At 47.8% G+C, this 19,467-nt stretch overlaps 1 protein-coding gene across 3 annotated transcripts in view; it reads left to right on the top strand.

Moving 5' to 3' along the window:
* The first annotated feature begins 706 nt into the window (after positions 1-706).
* Positions 707-19,467, top strand: part of LOC129693602 (NACHT, LRR and PYD domains-containing protein 3-like) — a 31,517-nt gene continuing 12,756 nt past the window's right edge. For all 3 annotated transcript variants that reach the window (XM_055630397.1, XM_055630395.1, XM_055630396.1), the window contains exons 1-5: positions 707-846; positions 7,790-7,883; positions 15,415-15,581; positions 16,700-16,871; positions 16,970-17,035. In XM_055630397.1, coding sequence (XP_055486372.1) covers positions 15,540-15,581; positions 16,700-16,871; positions 16,970-17,035 — 280 coding nt within the window. In that variant the 5' untranslated portion in view covers positions 707-846; positions 7,790-7,883; positions 15,415-15,539. The remainder of the gene's footprint in view (positions 847-7,789; positions 7,884-15,414; positions 15,582-16,699; positions 16,872-16,969; positions 17,036-19,467) is intronic.

Raw genomic sequence — 19,467 nt, 5'->3', positions numbered from 1 at the left:
AGGGGTTTTTCCCACTCCTCGCACCAGGGTCGGAAAGACGGTTCATTCCCACTCACTATCAGTACGTTTGTGAGCGACAACACGTCGACACGGGCGCAAACGATGTTGGGTTACATCAAAATATCATTCATCCCGTCAGTCGCTCCGTTGGCCTGTAGGCGATGCCGCCTTTCGGGTAGGTGCCGTTTCGACAGAGCAGCCATTCGGTGAGTTTGCATTTAGGCAACCCATCCTTTTGGTTAGTAGGCGTTTCGTCTTCGTACTCTTTCGTTTTTTTTGGCGTTTCGACCTCGTTTCCATTCGGTTCTTTGGCTTCGACTTCTTTGCTTCGGCTTCTCTCGTCGGCGCCAGGTCCGCACACGAAATGTTTGGATTGATGGGCTTAGTTGAGGCATTTTGGTTAGGTTGAATGAAATGGCTTGTTTTCCTGCTCTGTTTCTAAGACAACATTAATTTCCACTTGCTCCTGAATGTCAGCTCAGATTGCTGCCAGATATTCCCAACCTGTGGTTTTCTCAATTTGAAATTGCTCTGTAACCAGCAATTAATATTTTTTTTCAGGTGGGAAATTAACTCAAGTGGGAAAGGTCTTCAAAAGGCTTTGGCCAGGCACCTCATCAAAAGAAGATGGTCAGAACACAGGAACAACGACAGAAAAGCAAAGTCGGATTGAGTGCAGAACGTCAATGGAATGTGAACCCGCCGAAGAGGAAAGGGAACAATGTCAGTCCCGAGGGCAAGGAATAGGAGACGTGGTTCACGACCCTAGAACTGACCCAAGTGGCAAAATCCATCATGACCGATATTCATCAAACAAGGAATCATCGAGTCTCATCCAAGGAGCAGGTGAGTGAAATGGGAGGGGAGTGGATGCTGCAGAATGGTGAAGACTAGGGACAGGGAAGAGAAAAAAAACAAAGGACTTACGGCGAGGGGAAACAGGAGAGAGGAATAGTGGTGGAGGAGTGTTATTCTGACTGGGTTCATGACCAACAGTATTCTGTAAAGTTACACAAAAAAGCTGGAGAAACTCAGCGGGTGCAGCAGCATCTATGGAGCGAAGGAAATAGGCAACGTTTCGGGCCGAAACCCTTCTTCAGACTGATCGGGGGGCGGGGGTGGGTGGGGACAAGAAAGGGAAAAGGAGGAGCAGGGGGGCTGAGGAAGGGGAGGAAACAGCAAGGACTAACAAAATTGGGAGAATTCGATGTTCATGCCCCCGGGGTGCAGACTCCCCAAACGGAATACGAGGTGCTGTTCCTCCAATTTCCGGTGCTGCTCGCTGTGGCCATGGAGGAGACCCAGGACAGAGAGGTCGGAGACGGAGTGGGAGGGGGAGTTGAAGTGCTGAGCCACCGGGAGGTCAGCTTGGTTATTGCGGACCGAGCGGAGGTGTTCGGCGAAACGATCGCCCAACCTCCGCTTGGTCTCACCGATATAGATCTGCTGACATCTAGAGCAGCGGACGCAATAGATGAGGTTGGAAGAGATGCAGGTAAACCTCTGTCGCACCTGGAACGATTGCTTGGGTCCTTGAACGGAGTCGAGGGGGGAGGTAAAGGGACAAGTGTTGCATCTCTTGCGGTTGCAAGGGAAAGTGCCCGGGGAGGGGGTGGACCGAGAGGGAAGGGAAGAATTGACAAGGGAGTTATGGAGGGAGCGGTCTTTGCGGAAGGCAGATATGGGGGGAGATGGGAAGATGTGGCGAGTAGTGGGGTCACGTTGGAGGTGGCGAAACTGACGGAGGATTACTTTTTGTATGTGACGGCTGGTGGGGTGAAAGGTGAGGACTAGGGGGACTCGGCCCTTGTTGCGAGTGCCGGGATGGGGAGAGAGAGCAGTGTTGCGGGGTATGGAAGAGACCCTGGTGCGAGCCTCATTTATGGTGGAGGAGGGGAACCCTGAATAGTGAGGACATTTCAGATGTCCTGGTGTGGAACGCCTCATCCGTGGAGCAGATGCGGCGTAGACGGAGGAATTGGGAGTAGGGGATGGAGTCCTTACAGGAAGCAGGGTGGGAAGAAGTGTAGTCCAGATAGCCATGGGAGTCAGTGGGTTTATAGTGTATGTCGGTTAGAAGTCTATCACCTGCAATGGAGATAGTGAGGTCAAGGAATGGTAGGGAAGTGTCGGAAATGGTCCAGGTGTATTTGAGTGCCGGATGGAAGTTAGTGGTGAAGTGGATGAAGTCAGTCAGTTGTGTGCGGGTGCAGGAGGTGGCACCAAAGCAGTCGTCGATGTAGCGGAGGTAGAGGTCGGGGATGGGGCCCTGGTATGTATTGAACAAGAATTGCTCGACGTAACCTACAAATAGGCAGGCATAGCTGGGGCCCATGCGTGTGCCCATAGCTATGCCTTGTATTTGGAGGAAGTGGGAGGAGTCGAACGTGAAGTTATTGAGGGTAAAGACCAGCTCCGCTAGGCGGAGGAGAGTGTCAGTGGCTGGGTATGGGTTGCTTCTCTGGTCGAGGAAGAACCGGAGGGCTGTGAGACCATCGTGGTGGGGGATGGAGGTGTATAGTGATTGGATGTCCATGGTGAAGATGAGGGGGTGAGGGCCTAGAGAATTGAATGCGCGGAGACGACGGAGAGTGTCTGAGGTGTCTTGAACATAGGTAGGGAGGGATTTAACCAAGGGTGATAGGATGGAGTCAAGGTATTTGGAAATGAGTTCGGTGGGGCACGAACAGGCGGAGACAATGGGTCTTCCGGGACAATCAGGTTTGTGGATTTTAGGGAGAAGGCAAAATCGGGCTGTGCGGGGCTGGGGAACGATGAGGTTGGAGGCTCGGTCGGGTAGGGCATTGGAGTGGATGAAGTTGGTGATGGTGCTGGAGATGGTGGCCTGGTGCTCGTCAGTGGGGTCATGGTCCAGGGGTAAGTAGGAGGAGGTGTCCGATAGTTGGCGCGTGGCCTCAGCTTTGTAGAGATCGGCGCGCCAGACTACCACGGCACCTCCCTTGTCAGCGGGTTTCATAACCAAATCTGGGTTGTTGCGGAGTGAGTCGATGGCAGAACGTTCATGTGGTGAGAGATTGGAGTGAGACAGGGAGTGGAGAAGTTGAGGCGGTTGATGTCGCGACCGCAGTTATTGATAAAAAGTTCTAAAGCCGGAAATTGGCCACGAGGGGTGTTCCACGAGGAGGGGGTGCGTTGGAGACTGGAAAAGGGGTCATCAGTGGGGGGCGAGGACTCCTTCCCATGGAAGAAAGCTGTGAGGTGGAGGCGACGGTAGAAGCGCTCCAAGTTGTGGTGGGCGCGGAATTCATTGAGGTGGGGACGGAGGGGGACATAGGTAAGACCTCTGTTGAGGACGGACCGTCCGGTGTTGGAGAGGAGGAGGTCGGGGGGGATGGTGAACACTCGACAGGGATGGGGGTTGGGGGCGGAGGAAGGCAGGTGGGGACGAGGCGATGTGTGGTGGGGGTGGTCAGGGGGTGGGGGGGTGGTATCAGTTTTGGAACCTCTGCAATTTCTAAACATGTCGATGTTTGAACAAAAACACAGGTGGTCGATTTAGTCAGTTCAAAAACAACAGAACTATTTTCAGAATTGTGGATCAAGGGGAAAGCTGAATAAATGATCCATCAGAATATACATCAGTTGGAAATATGGTCCAAGGCAGACAAAGACTAGATTGTTTTAGCTGAGTGGAGGCCTAATAGAAGTATAGAATACTGGACCAAGGGGGAGAGGTGGGTGAAATGGAAGGGGGGGAGGGGGGGGGAGGAGGGGGGGGGGGAGGGGGGGGGGGGGGGGGGAGGGAGGGGGAGAGGTGGGGGGGTGGGAGGGGGGAGGGGGGGGGGGGCAAGCAAGAGAGAGAGAGGAGGAGAGGAGAGAGAGAGGAGAGAATAGATGCTCCTGGACACATTTCCCACGTGTTTAGTCACCAGGGAGACCAGCAGTTGCTCTGACATCCCACGCATGAACGTCGCATCATTCCACCTGCCTCTTGACGGCACTGAAATAAGAACCAACAAGCTCAACAATCTCACGCAACAGGCTACACAGCTGATTCAACAGACTGGACCTTTATCTCCTGCCCCCTCTCCTCAGACTCCTTGCCAAAGACTCACACTTGCCCTGTACAAAGCACTTTATCTCAACACACCCTCTCTCCCAATAGAACTAGTCCCAACAGGCTGCTTCACTGCATCTTGCCTTTTTATTAGTTGCTCAATCAGCCAATTTCTTTGCATTGGAACCAGTTCTGGGGGAGGTGGGACCAGTACAAGCAGGACGGTCTGCATCTGGGCTGGGATGGAGCCAATGTCCTTAGGGGAGCGTTTGCTAGTGCTGTCGGGGGAGGATTTAAACTAATGTGGCAAGGGGATGGGTGCAAAAGCAGAGAGACAGAGGGGTGTAAAATGAGGGTAGAAGCAATAGGTAGCAAGGTGAAAAGTAAAAGCGGCAGGCAGCCAAATCCAGGGCCAAAATCAAAAAGGGCCACTTTTCAACATAATTGTATGTGTGTTATAAGAACAAGCCTGAAGGCATCGTGTCTCAATGCAAGTAATAAGCTGGATGAGTTGAATGTGTGGATAGCTATTAATGACTATGATATAGTGGAATCACGGAGACATGGCTCCAGGGTGACCAAGGCTGGGAGCTGAACATCCAGGGATATTCAATATTCCGGAGGGATAGACATAAAGGAAAAGGAGGCAGGGTAGCGTTGCTGGTTAGAGAGGAGATTAACGCAATAGAAAGGAAGGACATTAGCTTGGAGGATGTGGAATCGATATGGGTAGAGCTGCGAAACACTAAGGGGCAGAAAACGCTAGTGGGAGTTGTGTACAGGCCACCTAACAGTAGTAATGGAGTTGGGGATGGCATCAAACAGGAAATTAGAAATGCGTGCAACAAAGGTAAAACAGTTATAATGGGTGACTTCAATCTACATATAGATTGGGTGAATCAAATTGGCTGGCGTGCTGAGGAAGAGGATTTCTTGGAATGTATGCGGGATAGTTTTCTAAACCAACATGTAGAGGAACCAACGACTGGGTATTGAGTAATGAGGAAGGGTTAGTTAGCAGTCTTGTTGTGCGTGGCCCCTTGGGCAAGAGTGACCATAATCTGATTGAGTTCTTCATTAGGATGGAGAGTGACATTGTAAATTCAGAAACAAGGGTCCTGAACTTAAAGAAAGGTGACTTTGAGGGTATGAAACATGAATTGGCCAAGATAGACTGGCAATTGATTCTTAAAGGGTTGACGGTGGATATGCAATGGAAGGCATTTAAAGACTGCATGGATGAACTACAACAATTGTTCATCCCAGTTTGGCAAAAGAATAAATCAAGGAAGGTAGTGCATCCGTGGATAACAAGGGAAATCAGGGATAGTATCAAAACAAAAGATGAAGCATACAAATTAGCCAGAAAAAGCAGCCTACCAGGGAACTGGGAGAAATTCAGAGTCCAGCAGAACAGGACAAAGGGCTTAGTTAGAATAGGGAAAACAGATTATGAAAGAACACTGGCAGGGAACATAAAAACTGACTGCAAAAGTTTTTATAGATATGTGAAAAGGAAAAGATTAGTTAAAACAAATGTAGGTCCCTTGCAGTCAGAAACAGGCGGATTGATCATGGGGAACAAGGACATGACAGACCAATTTAATAACTACTTTGGTTCTGTCTTCACTAAGGAAGATACAAATAATCTGCCGGAAATAGCAAGGGACTGGGGGTCAAATGAGATGGAGGAACTGGGTGAAATCCAGGTTAGCCGGGAAGTGGTGTTAGGTAAATTGAATGGATTAAAGGCCGATAAATCCCCAGGGCCAGATAAGTTGCATCCCAGAGTACTTAAGGAAGTAGACCCAGAAATAGTGGATGCGTTAGTGATAATTTTTCAAAACTCTTTAGATTCTGGAGTAGTTCCTGAGGATTGGAGGGTAGCTAATGTAACCCCACTTTTTAAAAAGGGAGGGAGAGAGAAACGGGGAATTACAGACCAGTTAGTCTAACGTGTGAAAATGCTGTTGTCAGTGAGTGCAGGATAATGTGGTGAAAATGCCGTTGTCAGTTATTAAAGATGGGATAGCAGCACATTTGGAAAGTGGTGAATTCATTGGACAAAGCCAGCATGGATTTATGAAAGGTAAATCATGTCTGACGAATCTTATAGAATTTTTCGAGGATGTAACTAGTAGAGTAGATAAGGGAGAACCAGTGGGTGTGTTATATCTGGAATTTCAGAAGGCTTTCGACAAGGTCCCACATAAGAGATTAGTATGCAAACTTAAAGCACACGGTATTGGGGGTTCAGTATTGATGTGCATAGAGAACTGGCTGGCAGACAGGAAGCAAAGAGTAGAAGTAAACGGGTCCTTTTCACAATGGCAGGCAGTGACTAGTGGGGTACGGCAAGGCACAGTGCTGGGGCCCCAGCTATTTACAATATATACAATGATCTGGATGAGGGAATTGAATGCAGCATCTCCAAGTTTGCGAATTACACGATGCTGGGGGGGCAGTGTTAGCTGTGAGGAGAATGCTAGGAGGCTGCAAGGTGACTTGGATAGGTTGGGTGAGGGTGCAAATGCATGGCAGATGCAGTATAATGTGGATAAATGTGAGGTTATCCATTTTGGTGGCAAAAACGGGAAAGTAGACTATTGTCTGAATGGTGGCTGATTAGGAAAAGGGGAGATGCAACGAGTCCTGGGTGTCATGGTACACCAGTCATTGAAAGTAGGCATGCAGGTGCAGCAGGCAGTGAAGAAAGAGAATGGTATGTTAGCATTCATTGCAGAAGGATTTGAGTATAAGAGCAGGGAGGTTCTGCTCCAGTTGTACAGGGTCTTGGTGAGACCATACCTGGAGTATTGTGTACAGTTTTGGTCTCCTAATCTGAGGAAAGCCGTTCTTCCAACGGAGGCAGTACAGAGAATGTTCACCAGACTGATTCCTGGGATGGCAGGACTTTCATATGAAGAAAGACTGGATAGACTCGGCTTGTACTGGCTAGAACTGAGAAGTTAGAAGGGGGGATCTTATAGAAACTTACAAAATTCTTAAGGGGTTGGACAGGCTAGATGCAGGAAGATTGTTCCCGATGTTGGTGAAGTCCAGAACAAGGGGTCACAGTTTAAGGATAAGGGGGAAATCTTTTAGGACTGATGAGAAAAACATTTTTCACACAGTCTGTGAATCTGTGGAATTTTCTGCCACAGAAGGTAGGTGAGGCCAGTTCATTGGCTATATTTAAGAGGGAGTTAGATGTGGCCCTTGTGGCTAAAGGGATCAGGGGGTATGGAGAAAAGGCAGGTATTGGATACTGAGTTGGATGATCAGCCATGATCATATTGAATGGGCCGTATGGCCTACTCCTGCACCTATTTTCTATGTCATTAATATAGGTTGTAAAACTGGGAGACCCAGCACTGGCCTTCGCAGGTTCGGTCTAGTTATTGACCCATTTATCCAAGTGAATGGGCTGCCAGGCAAGTGGCCAGTGTTATTCTGGATGGTGTAGTAGCTACAACATCTCTTGACGTGTCCCTTATGGTCCATGGGGAAAGGTTTGAATGTGAAGAAGCGAGTCGCTCAGTGCAAGATTTCCATACTGTTATACCACCAGGCCACAGGATGGAAATGGCTGATTCAGTTTAGTTTCCGGTTAAATGTTGACATTCCACGTCCCTCCCTCCCCCCAAACCTACCCGTTTCCACCCCCAACACCGGGAGATTGATCGTAGTGGTTCACAGTTCACGTGGATATCTTTTCATTCTTGTCTTAATCATTGTCTAATCCCACTATTATTATTTGGGTTACTGCAGAGCAGCAGAATACAGTAACACCTATCCACACCACGGCTGAAGTTAGGAAACAGGACTGTGGCTCCAGTGACCTCAACAACAAGGACGGACACAGGTGTGTTGCAGAATTCTTCACGATATAAATGTTGTCTTGATATCTGGTTTGCATCTAATACATGGTCCACAGGTCAGAAGGATAGGGGATTAAGGAAGGGACTGAGTAAGAGGGGTTGTTAACATCTGCAGGCAGTAGTTGAAAGGACAGAGGGAGTGATCGTAGAGGCGATGAATCATCCTCATTGAAGATTCAGATGTGCATTAATGCAGTGACTGAGGAGAGGCTTTCTGAGAAAGTGAAGTGTATAAGATGACACGTGTATCGTGGCGACTCTTGTGTTTGGACTCTGTGTAGTCTGCACTGTTGGAGTTATTATGGCCCAAGTTGTGCCTCAGAATCATAGAGGCACCCGGCATGGAACATGGCTCTTCAGCCCTACCTTGGACACGTCACACAACATGGCCGATCTACTGTAGTCCCACAAGCCGGCGTAAGGCCCATGTCCCTCTAAACCTATCCTATCCATGTACTGATTTTACCATAAAATCCCCGACCCCACCTGAAACCTATGTCATTTGTTTCTTGATTCTCCTCCTCTGGGTAAAAGACTGTGTATTAATCTATGATATATAATAGTAAGATTAAACGAGAACTTACCAGTTTGAAGTTTGATCTGTATTTTATGAGGAGTTACGATGAGGGATTACGTGAAGAAGCCCGCTCAGGGCGCAGGTGCGGCATGCTTCCAAGCAGCGGTGTGGAATCACAGACAGACACGTATTTGAAGTAACATAGTAAAGAATAAAGAGACATCAATTATCAGTTTGATCCATGTAATGAGGGTGGGAGCGGAGGGCACGTAATCCCTCATCGTAACTCCTCATAAAATACAGATCAAACTTCAAACTGGTAAGTTCTCGTTTAATCTTACTATTTTACTTCGGAGTCACGTGAGTGACTTCGTGAAGATTTCAAAGCTCTGTGATTTCAAACCGTGTAACAGTTTTACTCACTCACTACCGAAAGCTCTTGAGGAAGGAAGTGTTATTGTAATCAACCAATGAATCTGTTTTGAAAACAAAACGGTATTTATTAACAACAACAAAAGAAAAATAGCTCCCCCGGGCTTTAAATTAAATATTTGCAGTTTCTAAAATTCTGGCTGCAAATACGTCAGGTTTCACCAACGGCTTATGATAAAATGTTCGGAATGTGGATTCCCTTGACCATCCTGCTTTGTTGAGGATAATGTCAATAGGCACATCCATCCTTGCTGCCGATGATGTGGATGCTGCCCTGGTGGAATGAAATTTAAATATATTAATGTTTATCCCAGCAGCTTCCAATACCTGTTTTAACCATCTTGAAATGGTCTGGCTTGTTACCCTGCCATGTGGCTTTCTGTGGCTGACCCATAAGGCTCTCTCACTTCCTCGGACATTAAGGGTTGTGTCAATGTAAATGTTTATGTGGGTCACCACACACAATCGTGGCTCTGGTGGGTAAGCCCGGAATGCCACTAGCGTGTTGGATGTTCCTGGCCTGGACTGCTTTATCAGACCTTGTATTGTGAAGGTTATCTGATCTGATGTTGTTTCCATGCTGTCCAGTCGTAGTTTATGTAAGGACTGGACCCTCTGAGCAGATACTAGAGCCATCAGCATGAGCGTTTTTAAAGTCAATTGCTCTAAACTGAGAGATCTTGCTGGTGGTCTGTCCCGAAGGTATGCGAGCACAATACTGACATCCCAAATTTGTGTATATCTGGGGTTGGGGGGCTTGCTGTTAAATATGCCCCTCATTAGTTTGACCACCAGCGGATGGGACCCCATGGGCTGATGTCCTGCAGGTTTGAGGTAGTTGGAGAGTGCACTACGTGCCGTGTTGATGGCACTGTAGCTCATATCTTCACGATGATGTAAATCGGCCAGGAACTCTAGAACATTCGCTACTGTGGCTGTTTTGTAAGCAGTCCCCGTTTTCTGGCAGTACCTCTCCCATTTCCTGATGTAGGTTAGGTACTGCCTCTTTGTAGATGTTCTGAGGGATGCTGACAAGGTGGTGATGGTTTGTTGCGATAACCCCAGGTCCAGGTAAGGCCGGTCTAGAATCTGCAACCCAGGAGATTCATGTCTTGGTGGCATGGGTGGCTGATGCCTGATACTAGGTGAGTCAGTAACCCTGGATGACTGGGGAACACCATAGGTGCTTCCACCACCATGTCATGGAGTATTGGGAACCATGGCTGTGTAGGCCAGTCGGGCACTACCAAAATTCCAGATGCTGAATCCATCTGGATTTTTCGAAGTACCCGACTGATGAGGCAGAAGGGAGGAAAGGCATAGAAAACAAACTTTCCCCAATCCAGCGTGAATGCATCTACCGCTGCTGCCTCCGGATCTGGTTCCCACGCGACATAGATAGGTAGTTGGTGATTCAGTCTTGATGCAAATAAATCTATATCTGGCTTCCCATATTGCTTTACAATTTTAGCGAATGTTTTAGGATTTAACATCCATTCGATGTTGTCATTGAATTTACGTGACCTGGTGTCCGCCACTGTGTTTAGCTTACCTGGTAGATAGGTAGCTGAAAGCCAAATATGTCTTTCGACACACCATTGCCAAATCGTATTGACCAATTTGTCGCATGATAACGATTTTATGCCTCCCATATGGTTAATGTAAGCCACCACCGTTGTATTATCTATTTGTAATCTAACATGCAAGTGATGCATATTGGATGCATATGCTTTCAAACCATAAAAGGCGCCCAACATTTCCAAAGAATTAATGCCCAGTGTAGATAGTAATGATGATTCTAAGTTAGTCCATCTACCACCTGTGCTGGATATGGAGTTAGTTGCTCCCCCAGCCTTGAGCCCTAGCATCTGTTTGGAGTACTAAAGTAGCATTAGTAATAACAATAGGACTATAACTGTGCCAAATATTTTGTATCCACCACTGTAGCTCTGATATCGCTTCAGGGGGTAACGTCATGACCCGGTCATAATGACCTTTGTGTTGTTTTAGTGCCTTTATCTTTGCTCTTTGTAAATTTTGATAGTGCAAAGGTCCAAATTGGATAGCTGGAAATGCTGCTACCATTTTGCCAATTACTGCTGCCACTTGTCGAATAGTTGGTCTTTTCTTTATCTTTAAGTTATTACATGATTGTACCAATGCAATCATCTTTCCCCTTGACAGGGTAATAGTCATTTGGACTGAGTTAATTGTGAAACCCAGATAGTCCATAATTGTGGATGGATTTAACTTGGATTTATCTGGATGTAAGACAAAGCCTAGAGTCTCTAGGAGCTGTTTAGTAGCTGATACTGCTGCTACAGCCAATTCCATAGTTTTCCCAACTATGAGGATGTCGTCCAAATATGCCATGACTATATGGTTTAGTTTTCTTAACGTTGCCATGGCTGGTTTTAATATTTTTGTGAATAGTCTTGGAGCTGAAGTAAGCCCATTAGGCAGTGCTTTATACTGCCATAGCTCCCCCATCCAGATAAATTTAAGATATCTGCTATAATCCTTATGTATAGGTACTAGATAGTAAGCATCTTTGAGATCAATGCTGGCCATATAGTATCCTTTGGAAATCAGTTGTCTAGCAGTCACAAATGTTTCCATTTTGAAATGTATATACCTAACAAATTCATTCAGGGATGTTAAGTCAATGATGATGCGACATCCACCATCCTTTTTACTTTTAGTAAATATGTTGGAAACAAATTCCAAGGGCTCATGACTAGTTTTTTCTATGACCCCTTTGTTTATAAGCCTCACCAGTTCAGCTTGTCCCTCCTGTTGTTCCTTATTGGAGAGTACAAATACCCTTTCGGGCACATGTTGAACTGGCGGTATTTTTGAGATAAATTCTATTTTATACCCTCGAATACTATTAAGTATATATTTATCATCAGTGATCCTTCCCCATGTTTCTTTGAACAAGTGTAACCTTCCCCCCGTTAGTAAGTCACCCTTATTCTCGATATGCGGGTAGGAACCAGATCCACCTACCTCCATGGTTATTGGCGGGGTTGTGGTTTTTTCTTTTTCAATGTTCTTCCCTGTCGACGTGCTGGCGATGTTGGGGGGGAGGCGCATTTTCCAGCGGGTCCGCTGCGGGCCCTGACCTAAAAAAGGTCTCTGGGGATAGTGCGGCCCCAAGCTTTGACCAGTCGCATATTCGGGATGCCGACTGGTAGATACAGTGGTGTGCTGCCGCCTGGGTGGAATGAAAAGCCTTGGTATGTTCGTCGCCGGTACTGCCCTCATGAGGCTAAAGGTCTTGGACGCCTCCTCCATCTCTTTTAGCTGTTTATTCAGGTCCTTCCCAAATAAGAATGAGTCGGTCTCGACTGATGGAGTTTTGCATAACCCTGCAAACTTTGGATTGAGGGCCGGCCTGATGTTCTCTCTTCGTAGATTATTTAGCTCGTATTGGGTTGTGCACATTAGTGCAAGGACATCTTGTTGGTGAGTGGTCATCTCTTCCGTCTCGACACCCCGCGCATAGGCTGTTATTGCCGCCGTGAGGAGGCGAAGTATGCCCTGAAGCTTGACTTCCTGTGCCCGAATTGGTCCCCCCACATTGCCCCAGATTTGAGGATTGAGGCTCTTTACTTTGAGAGCCTCACAATTGTCCGGGGCTGTGTGCTCCTCAAGCACTTGGGCGAGCACCTTCTCCTGAAGTGGTTTATTGGAGAGATGGTTAATGCTGGCAGCCATCCTTGGCTCCAGCGGCGCTCCAACCCGTGGGGTAGCGACAAATCGGCTTACGACACCCAGCAGCTGTTCTTCCTGCACACCCTGCTCTCTTTCGACTCCTTCCGCCTACCCCATACTCAGACCAGCCCTGCCCTGGTCACCGATGCTAACCTCCCATTCCTGGTCCGAGGTGCGAGGTCGCAAAGGGAGGTGCCGGACTCAACACCATGGAGGGGGGCGCCTGTCCTGTCTGTCCGAGAGCGCTCCTGCTCTCGGTAGACCATCCCCTCCAATAGCTGCTGGATGCAGCTTAGGCGGCTGTCTCTCGGTGGAGTTAAAGCACGGGCAGGTCTAGTAGCGAGTTTTCTGCGTTGGGACATGTTTCCTAACAAAGAACCAACAACAAACTCCCTCCGGTTTCCCAACGCACCGTTCACTTACCTGATGGTGCGTTTTTAAAGTGCAGCTGGAGAGCCTGACTCCAGCTGCCGCCGCTGTTGCACTTGCTGGCGTAATGCCGCACCTGCGCCCTGAGCGGGCTTCTTCACGAAGTCACTCACGTGACTCCGAAGTAAAATAGATAGTGTATCTACTCCGCTCCTGATCCTCATGTATAGGATGGTCATAGGGTAGGATCCTCATGTATAGGATGGTATAGGATAGGATCCTCATGATGGTCACTGAACTTGCGTACACATGACAAAGTATCATTGAAGCCAGGGAGCATGAGGCCACAGAGAGTGGAGCGATGGTGATGGGTGGGACACACTTGGTTGAAGGAGAGCAATTGCAATGTGTGTCCATTATCCATGAGTAAACTGGGTGGTTCATGCATGTGGAAGATAATCCTAGGGAGATTAGCTGGCATCACCTACAGTGTTGCCTCAGGTGATAAGTGCATCTGCACCTCTTCATCAGTGCATTTGTCTACTGTGTTTTTGCTGTGATTTGTTCCCTGTCTGAACACCGGCTATGGAGATGATCACAGTCCCCCAGTTCCCATCCCAGTGTCCCATCCCCCTGGGGCCCATGCTCCCTGGGTCACACACTGTCCCATCCCCCTGGGGCCCATGCTCCCTGGGTCACACACTGTCCCATCCCCCTGGGGCCCATGCTCCCTGGGTCACACACTGTCCCATCCCCCTGGGGCCCATGCTCCCTGGGTCACACACTATCCCATCCCCCTGGGGCCCATGCTCCCTGGGTCACACACTGTCCCATCCCCCTGGGGCCCATGCTCCCTGGGCCACACACTGTCCCATCCCCCTGGGGCCCATGCTCCCTGGGTCACACACTGTCCCATCCCCCTGGGGCCCATGCTCCCTGGGTCACACACTGTCCCATCCCCCTGGGGCCCATGCTCCCTGGGTCACGCACACCGTCACATCCTCCCCAGGTCAGACGCAATCCAACCCTCCCTGCTCACACGTTGCCTCAGCCTCCCCGATCCTTCAGACTGATTGTAGGGGGCAGCCGTAAGCTGGCAGAGAGGAGCGGCAACACAATGCCTGGCAAGTGAGATGGATATTATTGAGGGTTTTTTCATAGGTAGGTGGTTGAACAAAGGCTAAAGATGAAAAATCAAGGTGTTAGGCAGAAAGATTGAGTGTTGGAAATTGTGAAAATAAAGTAAGGAATATAGGAGGCAGGAAATGGGGAGCGGAGAAATCGGTGCTAGACAGTGCAGAGAGTGGGAGGAAATAAGGCGGGTGTTTGGATGTTACATAAAATTGGAGAATTCAATGTTCATGCCATTGGATTGTAGGCTACCCAAGTGGAATTTGAGATGCTGTTCCTCCAGTGAGCACGTGTCCAAGGACAGAGAGGTTGCTATGGGAATGGGAAGAGAGTTACAATGGTTGGCAATTGGCGAGACAAAGCATCGACTTGGCGACTGTTTATCCGCCGACCTCCTGGATTTTCCGGTTACTAACCATTCTTACACCTCGTGCAGATTTCTCCCTTTCCCCTCCATTTCCACTGACATTAATTCATCTTGCTTCACAATTTGCAACTTTTCACACTGGTCTTTTCATCTCTGGCCTTTGTCCAATTATCTTTTAATTTCAAAATAGACTTTATTCAGGTAATAAATATTCAATACATAAATCGTGTGAAATATTAATCTGACATTTCTGGAGGCTATACAAATTATTCAGTAGTTTACACACATTGCTCAAATTTCACGAATGTGTCCCCCACCCTTGCCACTCATGTGGCCCACTGGCGTGGAATCCTTTCCCTTTGTCCAATTATCAGCCTATCAACAACTCCCCTCACCTGTATTCACATTACTTACCAGGCTTTGACCTGTGTCCAGGCTGACCGAGGCCCGACGGCCTCGGAGCTGTGGCTACGGCAGCGACCACCCTCCGGAGTTTGAACCGGCCCGTTCGCGGTGCACGGTTGAGCCGCGGGAGTTACCATCACCCGGTGAGGTGACAACATCTGGAGCCTGGATCGCCTCGGCGCAGAGGGAGAACAAAGAGGGAAGAGACAGAGATTTTGCCTTCCACCACAGTGAGGAGGTGTTTTGTGAACTCACTGTGGTGGATGTTAAATTTGTGTTGATTGTGTGTTTTTGTCTTTTAAAAAAAAAATTATATGTATGACTTCAGGGAAACAAAATTTCGTTCAGACCGAAAGGTCTGAATTACAATAAACGAATCTAATCTAATCTAATCTAAGTCCCTCCTTGTCCACATTCCTTTTGTCCACACTGTTCCTCCAGCACATTGTCTTATTCCGAAATTCTCTTTGATCATTCTAATTAGGGGGCAGGAACAGTCAGGATTAGGGTTGCTGGTGTAGCGGGAGCCAAGGGGACTGATTCAGATGATGTTTAGTTTCTCTCTTTGAATACACAGATCTAACGGCTACATTCTCTGAGCTCCTGACACAGTGGAACGACTACCAATTGTTCCAACTGATAAATTTCTATCGGGAGAGACTGAAACCGGCGATTGAAGAAGGGGTTGAAAGTCTCGGCCTCATGATGAGGCAGGAGGGATGTTTCAGTGAACAAGAACACGGGGTAAGTGGAAGGAACACGGTGACTCCTGTTTCCTGTCACAGAACTGACGGCATCGAGGGGGGAAGAGTGACCAATGTCAGTCCCACTCCCCTCACACTCCCTGGGTTGAACAGTGCAATGGAGACACTGATCTCTGATCAGTTTGCGTCCTGTAGATCTGGTATCAGGAATACAACCTGTGACCTGGGGATTTGTGAGAATTGTCCATTCTGATCCAGCTGTTCTACACATGCATCTTAGCACAACGGTCAGGGAGCAGTAAACTTGTAAACCTGAATCAGAAACAATAATACTTTTCAAGTGTCATCAGTTTCATTGATCACATTTAGTTCAGTTCATGAAATCACAGAGGACATTGGGCAGAAACACAAGGAACTGCAGATCCTGGTTTACAAAATAACACACAATGTGCAACACAAAATAACTGTGTTTTTGGAGATGCTGTCTGACCTGCTGAATTATTCTTAGACATTGAGCTGTTCGCTTACCATTCAATTGATAAATAATATAAACAAAAGTACATTTGCTAAAATCTACAATATAAACAAACGTCAGTTATTTATGCATCTGTGGGAAGAGAAGCTGAGAATGTGCAGTGAAAGGGGGTGAGCTGCAGGAAATGTGCAAGAGAGGGATGTCTTTGATCGGGTAAAACTGGGGCAGGTATAGAAATAAAAAAGTTCTCTGATCAATGAGTGTATGTGGGCTCAGAGGGTAAGAATGTAGATGAAAGAACATCATAGCTTCAAACAGCAGAGCAGGAAGAAATGCAAGTTGGACTGGACACGTCCACTCCCAGTGGGATACAGTCCATGTGAGGCCAAAAGGAATTGGATTAATTTCACATCCATTTCAACACAGCCATCATCGGCCTGAATGGCCTGTTCCCGTACTTTGCTGTGTTCTCGGACACTGCCAGGTGTGAAGCGAGTTTCACACTGTCAGGACTCTGGGAGTACACAGTTTTTCAGCACAGTGTCATGGGTGTATGAAGAGGCAGATCAATGCCTGTCATTATGCTCAAAACTACCGGAATATCCCATCACTGAACAGCTAATTCCCTCCCCATTAGCATTGTCTCATTCACTTCTCCATATATTCATTGTTGTTCTTCACAGAATATCGCTGAGCTCGTGGTAAAGGGAAACCGCAGAGACAGTTCCACACTCTTCCTCAGTCTGGTGATGGGGAAGGGTAACCGTGCCCGGCGGGTGATGTGGGAATCCTTTGTGAAAATGCAGAATGAATTACCAAAGCTGAACAAAATACTGAAAGAAATCCAGGAGCTCGGTACGGTAAATCAACACTGAACTGAATATCACATTGAAACACTGGAGTTAACAATGTTATTCAAGTCTGGTTTAATGAATGCTCGTTGGTTTCAACAGGTCCTGATCCACATGAATACATGAACATCCTCAGAGGTTTATCTGTATTACCCTCTCATATGGAAGGTGAGTGTTGAAATATACAGTTCACAGCAATGACTTGTTAGAATTGATGTAATGCTGAACTGTTCAGAGCTTTGCAGAATCGGAAATCAGAAGATCAAAGATACGGTGAAAAGCTTTTGTTGCGTGTTACCCAGTCAGCAGAAAGACAATACGTGATTATAATCGAGCCATTTGCAGTATAGATAAACTATGAGGGAATAAGGTTTAGTGCAAGGTAAAACGAGGAAAAACCGATCTAGGATAGTCCGAGCGTAACCAAAGAGTTAGTACTTCCCAGATCAATTGTTCTCTGACATACACTGGAACTATTACACTGCATTATTTCAACTCCTCCAGGCGTTAATTGTACAAAGCAATATGGCAGGTGTGGGAGAGATCAGTGAAGTCCAGTACACATCCGGGAGACTGATTGCACAGTGATGCCCCACACACTCTTGGATGGGTCCTGACACGCAGTATAATCCCACACACTCCTGGCAAGGTCATGACACACTGTGTAACCCCACACACTCCTGGAAGGGTCCTGACACACTGTGTACCCCCACACACTCCTGGATAGAGTCCTGACACACTGTAACCTCACACACTCCTGGATGGGTCATGACACTGTGTAACCCCACACACTCCTGGATGGGTCCTGACACACTGTGTAACCTCACACACTCTTGGATGGGTCCTGACACACTGTGCAATCCCACACACTCTTGGATGGGTCCTGACACACTGTGCAACCTCACACACTCCTGGATGGGTCATGACACACTGTGCAACCTCACACACTCCTGGATGGGTCTCAACACCCTATGTAACCCCACACACTCCTGGATGGGTCTCGACACACTCTGTAACCCCATACACTCCTGGATGGGTCTCGACACACTCTGTAACCCCACACACTACCAAAGTTCATAGAGTGGAGCAAGACGGTCCACTCCAGCAAAATCCAATAGGCTAACGTGTAGTGATGGGGCGGAACCTTCGCCATTTTGGGAAACCCGACCCGACTTTCGTTATGCCTCTCGCAGTATAATCAGGAAAGATCAGTAATCAGCGTTGCGGGCGAATAGTATGTGTGTGTAATATAGATCATTTACCAAATTCATAATTTTGTTCATTTTCTTTTTAAATGTTTTCCTCCCTGCTTAATCTATCTGTTTCTGCTCATTTCCCTTCCATCTTTCCTCCACGGAAGTGGCGGCGCTGGTAAATGGCTGCGGCTCGCCTGCAGTCTGTTTGTCTTTACTTTTTTATGTTGTTTTTTTTTCGTTTTGTCTAGTTTTTGTTTTTTAGGTTGTGTGTATGTGGGGGGGGGGGGGGGGGGGGGTTTGAAACGGGGCTTGGTGTCTCTCTCTTCGGGGGAATACGACTTTTTTGTCGTATCCCCCTTCCGTGCCTCCGTCTGCTCTGAGGCCTAATGGCGGAGCTGGCGGCCTCGAGACTCCGGAGGCAGAGCCAGTCAGGACTTGCCCTGGGCTCGCTCCCGTGTGTGTGAGGCAAGATAGAGATAACAGACCTCAAAGTTCCCTCATGGACCAGAGGCAACTTTGATTTAAGCAACGCTCTATTTCTCTTTATCTTATTTCTCATGATGTGCATAAACCATAAAGGCAATCTATATACTTTTAAAACTGTGGGTGTGTGGGTGTATGTCATTTTGCTTTGAAAATTAGCCTTTGATTCGTTACTCCGCGAAAATGCCGAGCTTTTAACCATTCCTCTAGCGATTTTACTTTTACATTCGCAAATCCACTCATTAAATCCACTGCCGCCTGGCTCTCCCTCCCCCACACCCCCCCTTCCACCACCACACCCCCCCTTCCCCCACACCACCCCCCCCTTCCCCCCACACCCCCCCTTCCCCCACACCCCCCCTTTTCACACACCCCCCTTCCCCCACACCGCTCTATGATCTTTGCACACAACTGGCAGCGTCCTGACACATCGTGAAACCCCACGCACAGCTGGCTGTTACTGACACTGTGTAACCCCACACACACCTGGCTGTTCCTGATACTGTAAACCCCCCACAAACCTGGCTGTTCCTGACACACTGTGTAACCCCCCTGCACACTCACACACCTGGCTGTTCATAGAAACATAGAAAATAGGTGCAGGGGGAGGCCGACCCTTCGAGCCAGCACCGACATTCATTGTGATCATGGCTGATTGTACCCTATCAATAACCCGTGCCTGCCTTCTCCCCACATCCCTCGACTCCAGTAGCTCCTAGAGCTCTATCTAACTCTCTCTTAAACCCATCCAGTGACTTGGCCCCCACTGCCCTCTCTGGCAGGGAATTCCATAAATTCACAACTCTCTGGGTGAAAAAGTTATTTCTCACCTCAGTCTTCAATGACCTCCCCTTTATTCTAAGACACTGACCCCTGGCTCTGGACTTGCCTAACATTGGGAACATTTTTCCTTCATCTAGT

Source organism: Leucoraja erinacea, unplaced genomic scaffold (genome assembly GCF_028641065.1).
Source record: "Leucoraja erinacea ecotype New England unplaced genomic scaffold, Leri_hhj_1 Leri_364S, whole genome shotgun sequence".
Classification (NCBI taxonomy): Eukaryota; Metazoa; Chordata; class Chondrichthyes; order Rajiformes; family Rajidae; genus Leucoraja; species Leucoraja erinaceus.
The sequence above is the reverse complement of the archived record's forward strand: the minus strand, read 5'-3'. Positions and strand labels throughout refer to the sequence as shown.